This window comes from Podarcis erhardii (genome assembly GCF_964252035.2).
Source record: "Podarcis erhardii genome assembly, chromosome: 5".
Taxonomy (NCBI): Eukaryota; Metazoa; Chordata; class Lepidosauria; order Squamata; family Lacertidae; genus Podarcis; species Podarcis erhardii.
Window position 1 is genome coordinate 27368634 of NC_138509.1, and position 12180 is coordinate 27380813.

Genomic DNA, 12180 nt, shown 5'->3' on the forward strand with positions numbered 1-12180 from the left:
GAGGAGGTCTCTCCACCCCACCGCCAGCCTTCGGAAGGCTGCTCCGAAGGCTGCCGGTGGGGCGGAGAGACCTCCTCCCGCCGCCAGCCTTGGGATGGCTGCTCCGAAGGCTGGCGGTGGGGCGGAGAGACCTTCTCCCCGCGCCAGCCTTGGGATGGCTGTCCTGAAGACTTGCGGTGGGAGGAGGGTTTTCCTTCCCACCCCAACTTTCAGAATGCTGTTCTGAATGTTGGCGTGGGGAGGAAAAACCCTCCTCCCACCGCAAGCCCCGGGAACAGAGGAGAAGCGCTGCGCGCCTTCCCCTCTGTTCCCGTACCTGTCCTGAAGGCTTGCGGTGGGGAGAAAAGCCCTTCTCCGCACCGCCAGCCTGGCAAGCAGTCTCCATAGGAACGCATTAATTGATTTTCAATGCATTCCTATGGGAAACCGTGCTTCGCAAGACGAAAAACTCGCAAGAAGAAAAAACTTGCGGAACGAATTAATTTCGTCTTGCGAGGCACCACTGTACTTGTTAGTTAACTGTCTTGATCTTCCCTACAAAAGTACTGTAATCAAGGTGCATGTTTAAATGCTTTTTTGTTATTGCATTTCAAAACATGTAACAGTTTTGCAACCTCAAGAATTTATCTGTAAATCGGGTAAATGTTTTCTTTAAAAGTATGTATCAAAACATTTTTCCATCTACAGCGATACACATAAAGAGCTAACATTTTATGTGCAAGTGTCAAACTTATGGTGATGTTTATTGGAAACTGTGAAGAAAAGGGAAATGACCTGTGTCCAACATAACGTGGCACATGTAGCACGTAACAATTCATTGATATACACACAAACATAAATTCCTCCAAAGTAATACCCTGTGCATGTGATACTGGTCAGCATCAAGTCGACCTGGGAAGATGTATTATTCAAGGTAATGTACACTTAGCTATGGCAACACCCTAATGATTTGTTTCTTTTCAACCCAGTGTTTATCATTGTAGTTATCATGTCACAAAAGTCATTTTTTTTAAAAAAAAAAAGAGAGGATTTCACATTAATGAATATAATACTGCATCACCTGGCTAACAAATTTTCCTTTCAATCTTCCAGTCTCAACCTCAACAATGACACAATTGCCAACTGACACCAGTAAGTCAGGGGCCGTTTTTGCTTCTGCACTTTATTTCAGCATAATCATTTTCCTATAGGGATATTATTGCCCATGTTTGTGGTGTTTATTTTAAATCATGCTAAAATTCATTTACATTTTGTGTTCAAGGCTGCCTTCAACATTTTACAGGGTTCTACTCTTCCCTAGGGCGATGCAAGAGACCTTTAGCTTTTGAGGTGAATTTTTGTATCTGTGCATGTTCTAACCAATATTTTATGGGGGGCGGGGAATGCAGCTTCAACTTAAAAGACTGGTACAATGCATTACAAGTTTGCCTAGCTAAAACTGAACATTACATTTCAATTTTTAACCTTGTGTATGTTTACATCAACCACATATATACATATATATTACAATGCAATTTACCTGTTGACTAAGAAATCCAGTCATCATATCCTTGGTCATGCAGTATGGTTGGGCAATTAGACGACAACACAGGCTGCCATACAATGGAAGCCAAAAAGAAGATTCCTCTAAAAAGAAAGCCATGACCATTGCATATTGTCAGATTAGTCATTACTCAATAGGAATTATTTTTTTACCAATAGTTGATTACAAGACATGAAACAAAGACTGGAGCCAGCATTTGAATTTATTACACTACTTGATGAGATCTCCATCGCACAGGACTAGAGAGAACCAAAGAACAGTAGACCGCTTTGGACAACAAAGATTTCTTTGCCAAAAACAGCAAAGAGAAGGTCAATTGCCTAGTGCATCCAACAACATAACAAAAACAGCACAGCTGAATCTACCCTCAGTTTACCCTCTTGTTTCTTCAACATGATCTTAAGCGATCATCACCTCATCATACATTTCATTTACCAAACAAATTCTCATTCCTTCCACCTCCTCATACAAAAGTCAGCTCGAGAGAGTTGCTGGTCAGCTGCTGAATGTAGAAGCTGTTGAATGCAGAAGCTGACTTAGGCATCCAAAATAAAAAACAGAAGGAAAAATTTTGCAGCTTAATAAGTGTGTTAGATTTGAATGGCACTGTTCTGCTGTACAGGAATCCGGAGTAATTTGTTACGCATGTCCACAATTGTTCTAAGACTGTGAACCAGAACTCACATGGGTTTGTTATATTTTCAGTGGTGCTTTCATCCAGTATACATGACTAGAAATGCCAATATATTTTTTTTAAACCACACACCATGTAAACAGGTTTCATCTACTGCAGGAGAATTATATACATAAAAACACGGGGGGGGGGGTGGCATGGGCATTTATCTCACCTTTCCTAGTAGCATCTGTCTGCCCCATACAAATGCTGCTTTTACAATTCGTTCCAGGTTCTGAACCTCATACTCACTTGCCTCCAACTGCAGCAAAGTGGGACTTAGCAAAGTGGGACTTAGTTTTGAATGAATGTGCATTGGACAGAGATTTGGGGAAATTACAAGAGGTAGTTCGGGAGGCAGGGGGGACTATCCATCAAAGTGCGAATTCTTTCCTTCCAAATGCTGGTTAAGATAGCAGGGGAAAAAGCTACCTTCATAAGGTTTGGCAAAACATAAGGCAAGGAAAACAATTGCTACATCTGAGTACTTTGAAATCAAGTTGGAATATTCTGCTCATACATCATTTATCTTATTGACTCTGAACTTACCATCTCCCACGGCAGTAAGGTTGTGGGTCCTGAAATTGTTGTTGACACTCTCCAATCCCAAAGATGTATGTGCCAGCAAATTGTATTTTGCACCCCTGGTAAAGATAGGTTTATTTCAGTATTGTGCACAAAACATCGAAGTTCAGTTAATTCAAAAGCAGCTATATTTTTGATATTTGCTCCTTATTATATTTAAAATACCTTTTGGAAACTGTGCTCACTAGACTTGGGTGCATACATGTAGTAACATTGCTCCATTGTGTGAACTGGGAGCCCCCTTTCTGGAATGGAGTTTGGTTTCTTTAACTTCTGAAGGCCCCTGGGTCCGCCACTATTTCAATTAGAAATGTATTTCTTACAGCTATAAACAGTGATTGCCTTACAAGAAACCTGTTTTTTCCTTTCACTTTGGCTGCTGTTTGAGCCCATTATACACTCCAGCTCTCCCTATATGCTGCTGCAAGGTTATAGGTTTCATCCTACTTTGCTCTGAAGGGGATTCCCCTTTTAGGAACACACTAGACACGGCTTTCAGCACATATATTTGTGTGGCATATCTGTTTTTTGATTAATAAATAGCTGGCTTGTCTGGGGATGGGGGGCAGAGATGGGGGGCAATCAAGGCTGGAACTGTGGTGTAGGGTGGGAATCAAGCTCCTGGTTACACCCAAAGGAGTTCAGACCCTGTTTTTCAGGGACATCCCTGATTTAGAGACGCCGTCCAGGTTTCTGATTTAATCCCGGAATGTCCAACTTTTCCTTAGGATGTCCCTATTTTCACTGTTGGAGGATATGGAGTTATCCAACCCCCAAGCCGTCTGAAGGCAATCCTGTATAGGGAAGTTTTTATGTATAATTATGGCTTAATCTATGTTGGAAGCTGCCCAGAGCGGCTGGGGCAACCCAGTAAGCAACCCAGTAAGATGTGTGGGGTGTAAACAGTAAAATTATCATGATGGAATGGGACGTCCCTGTTTTCATTGGAGAAATGTTGGAGGGTATGGGAGTTTTCCTTCCATTGTAAATACTGGGAATGGAAAAAATTCTGACCAGGACTGCAGCAGGGCAAGTGTTAAAGCCCTCACCCCATGAGACAGTCACATACTCACACACTATTTGTCAAACAAAAAATAACTACACAACACAAACCTATTTAATAAAATAGTTTGGCCCTTGGCACCTATACATACTCGACAAATAGCAGGTGGCAGCCATAGGTAATGTACAGCTTTTGGAGGTAGCTGCAGATAACAATATTATTTTAAAATAATAATAGTTAGTTAATTGAAGTGTACCCCACCCTTCGTCCCAAAGGAGCCCAGGGTGGAAATCACCTTTCTATCATTGTCTAATTTTAGGTAATTGTATTTGCTAACCCAATGAACATTAAAATTTCATTGCCTCCTCTCATTTGATATCCATACAAAGAGGCTGCTTTAAGTTTTAAAGTGCTTTGTGGTTTGTCTTAGCAACAGTATAATTTGGGAAACAGCTGAAAAAGCTCCACTTCCTCTGAACAGCTCAGTAATCTGTTTTTGCACCTCTAAGGTCTCCCCCTCCCACCCCAAGAGTTGTTGTCATAGGATAATGATTACATTTGTTTCACTCATTACACAGGATAAATACCATTGCAGTACAATTTCCATTAGCACATCAAGGGGAAAAATCTTTGAACAGCTGAAAACAAGGTGCTGGTTATAAATGGATTCCAACCAAAAGATTCTCAATCACTAGGCAAACACATAAAAGCCATCTGTAATTGAACATTTTTGTTCCATTTTAAATAGCTGAGTTTCTTATTACAGATGAAAATCTTTTTGTGCTGAATGTTCAAGTTAGAGATCCTTACTATTTATAGTACGAGGTTTGCCAAAGAAAACAGACTACTTCACTATTGAAATATGTTTCATAGTAACATTTTCCATCTAAAACATGAGATTCTCTCTTTTTTTGGCTAACTTCATTGTCTCATTTCCAAAATTGTTATCAGTTGCCAATTTCTTCATCTTTCAAATTTTTATCAGTTTTCAAATTTAACAGGCTAATTAGCACTGCTAGCAATGTTTTGCCTAAATGTTTGAATTAGATTATTGTCTTATATGGAAGTATCTTTGCAGAAACTAGCCAACCACACTTGCTTGCATTAGAATATTTTGTACTTCCAAAGCTCTTTCTACAAGATGTTTTCAAAGCATTTCGCTATCTATACATTAAAACTTATGATATTTTTCCTGGCTCTGTCTTCAGTAGAATGGCAACCTGTTCTTATCAGCACATTTGATACAAAACCTCAACCAGACTTACTAACAATACCATCTGCAGCATATATGTAAGTTGCTCAGTTATTCCTGCTACAAAAAGTGTGTTCCAGAATATTCCTTTAATGTGATACATCCAAGCCTTATCAGCTGATTCATTTGACCCACTTTACCTAAATTTGAAAGCATTTTGCATATCATTAATACTACTCATTCAGCATACAAATGCTTTCATTCATTAGGTCATTAAAAAAAATCATATATCATTATCTGATGCTGCGATTGCAACTATTTTTTGTTATTGACTTCCCTCTGTCTTGAGAGACAATGGCGTGTGCCTCTGGGGGTGAAGTCAAATAACTGTGATAGCAGCACCGAAGTGAGATTCCACAGTACATGTCTGGACAGTGTGTATGGGGGTCCTGGGCTGCCCAGATGACAAGACCCTACTCTTGGTTTTGCTGTTGTGGTCCAAAGGAAAGCAGAGCAATACATTTGGCACCAGCTTGGCTGCAAGAGTTGCTGGAAGGAGGCGTATAAGGTGCTATCCAACTGTCTTAGAGACTCCATTCTGGATTTGTGTAAGGTTTAGTCCTTAGTCTTTTCTTCTAAAAGTATCCCTCAAAGCAGTGGAGGTTTAGGATCAGAGTTTTCCTTCTCCTAGATGGACTACCTTCCCAGGTTGCTGAGCCCCATCTGCCCCTCACTTCCCTCTACAGCATTTGCAGAAACCGCCTTCTTGACTGTTGGACCCCCTATTGGTCTCATCCACTCAATCTGCTAAAGCCTGTCTTTACATGCAGAGGTAGTCCCTAACTCAGTGAAGGCTTGAGAACTCACTATATTATACAACTATACCAGACATATAAACGTGTATAAGAATAGAGTGGCAGGATGTACCACAGAAACACCACACAATGATACAATGAACATATCAGGATAATAAAGGTAAAGGGACCCCTGACCATTAGGTCCAGTAATGACCGACTCTGGGGTTGCGGCGCTCATCTCGCTTTATTGGCCGAGGGAGCCGGTGTACAGCTTCCAGGTCATGTGGCCGGCATGACTAAGCCGCTTCTGGCGAACCAGAGCAGCGCACGGAAACGCCGTTTACCTTCCCGCCGGAGTGGTACCTATTGATCTACTTGCACTTTGAAGTGCTTTCGAACTGCTAGGTTGGCAGGAGCAGGGACCGAGCAATGGGAGCTCACCCCGTCATGGGGATTCGAACCGCCGACCTTCTGATCGGCAAGTCCTAGGCTCTGTGGTTTAACCCACAGCGCCACCCGCATCCCGCATCAGGATAATAGATGTCTACTAAAAGGCATGACTTTAGTTTATCCTGGTGCAGGAAACACGGGAAGTCAGAAAGTAGGTCCCTCCAATTCAGTGTTGTCTACACTGAGTGGCAGTAGCTCTCCAGGGTTTCATAGCTACCTGCCCTAGCTGGAGCTGTCAGAGATTGAACCTGGGACCTTCTGCATGCAAAGGAGACACTATCACTCCACCCCTGATGTAGTAATATTAGCATGAGTTTCTGCAATGTCTGAGACTCCCCTGCACGTCCCTTTTGCTGCTCTTAGCCTCCTCTGGTGGAGACACAGGGGAACCAGCTGTGAACTATCTAGCCTGGTGAAGAGACCCCATGTTCTCTGATTTATATTTAAGCCAGGCTGCTGTGGACCTTGAAGTGCTGCAATACCAGCACTTAAAGTGTAGATTAGCTGTTCTTTTTTGCCCCTTAATATACGTAAAGACCAAAATCAAAGTCTTTGTAACTTTCTAACTGTGCTTGTTGACGTTTGTCTTATTTGAACTTGATGATGTGCTTGGTAACAAATTATTCCCCCATGTTACATGTAATTGTAAACTGATTTGGGCAGTGTATAAATAATCAAAATTATTCCATGACAATATTTTTGGCCTCATTAGTCCCTCCTCTTCCATCCTTTGGAGGAGGGAACCATAGCTTAGTGGCAAAGCACAGGTTTTGAATGCAGAAGCTCCTAGGTTCAGTCCCTGGTATTCCTACTTAAAAGGATCAAGTACTGTAGTAGGTAATGTGAAACTCTTTCTTTCCAGAGGTCCGAGGGAGCTGCTGCCAGCCAAGAAGAGACAATATTGGACTAGATGGTCAGATAATTTGACCTAGCAGAAGGTATTTGTATGTGTCCCTATTCATTCACCCCTCTCAGCCCAACATTCTGATTGAGGTGAGAAAGCAGCTCTGATAAACTGGCACAAATCAATCCCTTACTCACATCCCAGACAAATATAGGGAAAACGTGTCTTGGCTAATGGAAACAGGCATCCTGTGGACAAACTGGCAGCCCCTGGCACTTTCTTCTTTTCTAATTCGGGAAGGTGGCTGCAGCTACAGAGCTGCACATACCATTCCTCCCAGGCTAGAAGAAAGGTCAGACCAAACAATTGCAAAGATCTGATTGAACAATTGCCAAGATGTATATTCTGCTGCTGAGAGATAGGCAGTCCAGATGCATTATGTGCTGCACTACACGAGAGTAGCCAAATTGCCTTATCCTGTGGCTCAGGGGACAGGCAGGAGCAGAAAAGGAAACTCCCAGGAAATTCAGATTTTTAGGAGCTGTTAAGATGTCAGTCTCTTAGCACTTGGTACATAGGCATGGAATCTATTCCCATACACTTTTAAATAAAGACCAACCGCATCCAATTCCCCCCCCCAAAAAAAAATTCCTAGGTTTAAATTAAAGAACAATTCACTCACACTACGGCTGCATCAGTAAGCAACAAGGATTCAGGGTTGTTGTCAACCAACACAGGACTGAGTTTTTTCCCAGCAGCTTTCCCAATTGAGGTTTTCAACTTCTTTACTAGCTTCTTAGGAGTGTTTGTTATAGTTGAAGATTCTTCAGTACAGCAGCAACTGTAGACTTCAATCTTCAGCTGGAAGGCTGGGCCAGCTTCCTCACTAGAAACAATTGTTTCACAGCTTTTAGGAGAAGTACAATGGTCAAACAAAAATTTAGAATACTGTAAAATAAAATTACGGCTATTATTTATTTTATGACTCAGCTACACTCCAGTGCATGCCTCCCATGCCAGAGTGAAATTTAAAACAAAACAATAAATCAAAGTACAGCCACAAAACCAGATTCTAAAAACTGTTATAAAACATGTTAAAAATGCCCGGGTATATAAAAAAATTAATTGCCTAGCACCAAAAAGACATAAGCACTGGGGTCAAGCAAACGTCTCTGGGGAAGAAATCACAACAAGAAAAAGAAACCCTCTTTGGTGACCCTGCGTCTAACCTCAGATGGCTTTTTCATAATGGGGAAAAGGTTCGTGAAGGCTTGTGGGGAAAAAGACAACCCTTCAACCAGCATCAGCTAATAACAAAATCAAGTGGTTTTGAACACATTCAGCAATCTGATGCTCTCCAATGGAAAAAAAATACTTTGTACAGCTAAAGAGGACAAGAATAGATGTCTAAAAATTAAACCCATTGTGTGTACCCAAGTTTTCAGGCTTCAATACAAGGTCATTTGCTGAGACAATGGACACTGAATCAGGATTTTTAAACCAATGGAATTACAGTGGTACCTCAGGTTACATATGCTTCAGGTTACATACACTTCAGGTTACAGACTCCGATAACCCAGAAATAGAGCTTCAGGTTTAGAACTTTGCTTCAGGATGAGAACAGAAATTGTGCTCCGGTGACGCAGCGGCAGCAGGAGGCCCCATTAGCTAAAGTGGTGCTTCAGGTTAAGAACAGTTTCAGGTTAAGAACGGACCTCCGGAACGAATTAAGTACTTAACCCGAGGTACCACTGTACAGTCATACCTCGGGTTGAATGTGCTTCGGGATGAGCGTGTTCGAATTGCGCTCCGCGGCAACCCGGAAGTAACGGAGCGTGTTACTTCCGGGTTTCGCCACTTGCGCATGCGCAGACGCTCAAAATGACGTCATGCGCAGAAGCGCCAGAACGTGACCCGCACATGCACGGACACAGGTTATGTTTGCTTTTAGATGCGAACGGGGCTCCGGAACGGATCCCATTCGCATCTAGAGGTACCACTGTAATTAATTAACAGCTAGAGTGACAGTTTCAGTAGGTATCTGCAATGCTTTTTGCCTCCCTGAACAGATGCATCTGAACACCTGTGCATATTCATGTAAACACATGTATATAAGCATGTATATACACAGGCTACAAGCTCTAACTAAGCAGCATAGTGGGGAGAGGGGAGAGCACCAGCAGCTCCTCACCAAATGGCAAGTTCAGATCAGGTGAGTTACCCACATTTGATCACCTGAAGGCATAGCATCCAGGACCCTGTTCTGGTTTTGGCCAATCTTCCATCCTTCTATTTCCTCAAGTCTTTCAGAAATGCACAGAATGTATTATTTTCAAATATTCCAAGCAGTATTCATAATGCAATTTCTTTAAGCCTTTGATTTGACAAGTTGAATGTTCTACTTTTCCCATTTTGCCTTCGGTGAAATAGAAGGGTTGTGTGATTGTTTTTGGATTTTTGTCTTCAGAAGAGTCTTTCGTTCTTTTTAAACTTGCAACTTGGTGAGGTCCTGCAATTCTACATTGATCCAGAGATACTTACAATATGGTAGCACCTTCAAAACATATATCTGTGATTGCTTTATCCACAATAAGCAAGTCTGTATCAAAAACCTGAGTTCCTGCTTTGAGTAAGCAAAATACTGAGTAACGTTGGGTTCCTAAAAAAAGAAAATCCAAAAATACTTTTAAAAGACTTGCTATATTTATTTATTTTTAAAAATTGTTTATTGCAATTAAATAAAGAATTGAAGGTGTTTACGACAACTATAATGCAATAAAAATCACACAAAAACTAAAACACTTCAGCAGCTAAATATTACAGAAAATGTTTTTCCTTAGTTGTCTGCATATGCCTGGCAGGCATATTGTACAGTATCAAATTATTTCTATTAAAAAAAGATAGACCAGTACAAGATGAAAATTTTATGAGGGAGGATTTATTTATTTGTTTGCATGCAGCAGAAAGATGCAAAGGAGGGGAAGATTCAGCAGGTCACTGGATCTTGTCTTTAGTGTCCGTATCTATATATTCAACAGAACCTTTGCAGGTAAACCTTTAAGAATTTACACAATATAGCAGTTTCTATAACAAAAATATTTATACCTGGACCAACACATTATCTTTGTTTCTTTAAAACTCATGGAAGTTATTTTTCTTTTCCTGATAAACCTACTGCTTTTTTCTTTTTCTTTTTTTTTTACAAACTCGCATTAAAGAACTTGCATTAAAGAATGCACAATGAAGGATAAGAGTATTTTGCCATACTGAGCCTCTCTGACCTTACGGAAATTCAAAGTGAAATCTTTGGGGATGATGGGGGAAGAGACAGTTTGAAAAGACTCAGGAGTTAATCTCCATGACACAGCAAACTGCATGCCTGCACGAAGCCAAGTCAATAATCCATCCAACAGGAGACAAAGTTTCATTTAGATACATTTCAATGTTTCAACTAGCAGGATTACTTTCTGTATCTTTATCAGATATTTCAGCTCTCCTACTACTGAATATGTGATAGCATCATACACTTCTGTCACTCTACACTCTTCCAAGCATCGCATATTTTAAGAACGATAGATTTCAAGTCAGCCTATTTCAAATAGCTATGTTAGGTCTATTGCGAGGTCACATTACATGCCAAGTAAGAAGTAAATGCTGCACAATGCCCTCTTGCTCAATAAGAGATTGAGCCCTCCTGTTTAGTTGTACAAAACCATTTTACAAAACAAACATACTTACTGTCTCTGCTGCTGAAGTGGTCAGAGCCTTTCCACATTAATGGAATTCGGAGATCTAAAAGCAAGCAGGAAAAATTAAACACGGTGACATCATGATGCTATCCCAATACAATCCAAAAATTCAGAATTGTTTCTTTTAATCCTTATCTGCGGCAAATGTCAAGCACACTGTAGCCAGCAGCCTACCTAATCAATCATCAATGATACTGTTCAATTATCATAGACTTCCCTTTGGCAGAATTTCAGAAGAACATCAACTGAAAGGGCATTTTCAGTTAAGAAAGGTTTAGAATCTTACACAAATGTACCTAAAAATACAGTGGTACCTTGGTTCTTGAACTTAATCTGTTCCGGGAGTCTACTCGACTCCCGAAACCATTCGAAAACCAAGGCGTGACTTCCAATTGGCTTCCCGCACGCAATCGGAAGCCGTGGAAGCCACATTAGAAACTCAACTTCCAAAAAACATTCACAAACCGGAACACTCACTTCTGGGTTTGCAGCTTTCGGGAGCCGATTTGTTCGGGAGGTACCACTTTACTTGGAAGTTAGGAGCTTTTATTTATTTAAGTTAATCCATTATTCAGTCAATAGTGCTGATTTAGCTTGGGAATATCTCGGTGACAGATTGTTATTTCACAGTGTGCCAGGTTCTTCTAAAGGACCAGGGGCATCAGTGACGCAGAAGAACTTTGCCCAAAAGCTTGGTGAGCTAATGCCACAGAGAGTAAACAGCCCTAGGCTGAAAGAACCAGCAGTCTGCTTCTGTAAGAACAAGTCCATAAAGGCACTTGGCTAGCTCAGCGTTAGAAAGCACTTCAGAATCTCCCACTCCTTCCACCACGTCTCAAGGACGCTTGCAAAACAGTGAAATCATTTATTCGGCTAGATTCAGCTCAGTTTGGATAGAACTCAAGAAGATTCTTCCATTCTTCTCCCAAGTCTCCAAAAAAAGGGGCGGGATTCCTTTAGCCAGTGTGGTGTAGTGGTTAAGAGTGGTGGACTCATAATCTGGTGAACCGGGTTTGATTCCCCACTCCTCCACATGCAGCTGCTGGGTGACTTTGGGCTAGTCACACTTCTCTGAAGTCTCTCAGCCGCGCTCACCTCACAGAGTGTTTGTTGTGGGGGAGGAAGGGAAAGGAGATTGTTAGCCACTTTGAGACTCCTTAGGATAGTGATAAAGCGGGATATCAAATCCAAACTCTCCTTCTTCTTCTTCCAGAGAAGCTTGCAAAGCCTAGCCACTTTGCAAACATCTCCACAGCTCAGCACTTACAGCTTAGAGGTAGGGGATTTGGTCAGAGGTTTGCTGCCACAGTTGTGGTGCGCTTCAGAGGCACAGGAGTGGATCTG

The 12180-nt window shown here is 41.4% G+C and overlaps 1 protein-coding gene across 6 annotated transcripts in view; it reads right to left on the bottom strand.

Moving 5' to 3' along the window:
* RTKN2 (rhotekin 2) overlaps positions 1–12180 on the bottom strand; it is a 72430-nt gene that overhangs the window by 53526 nt on the left and 6724 nt on the right. For all 6 annotated transcript variants that reach the window (XR_014156378.1, XR_014156379.1, XR_014156380.1 and 3 more), the window contains exons 4-8: positions 10826–10879; positions 9629–9746; positions 7770–7973; positions 2766–2860; positions 1520–1626 (exon numbers count right to left, since the gene is read on the bottom strand). Coding sequence is in view for 1 of the 6 variants with exons in the window: in XM_081861201.1 (XP_081717327.1) it covers positions 1520–1626; positions 2766–2860; positions 7770–7973; positions 9629–9746; positions 10826–10879 (578 nt within the window). In the remaining 5 variants the exon portion in view is untranslated. The remainder of the gene's footprint in view (positions 1–1519; positions 1627–2765; positions 2861–7769; positions 7974–9628; positions 9747–10825; positions 10880–12180) is intronic.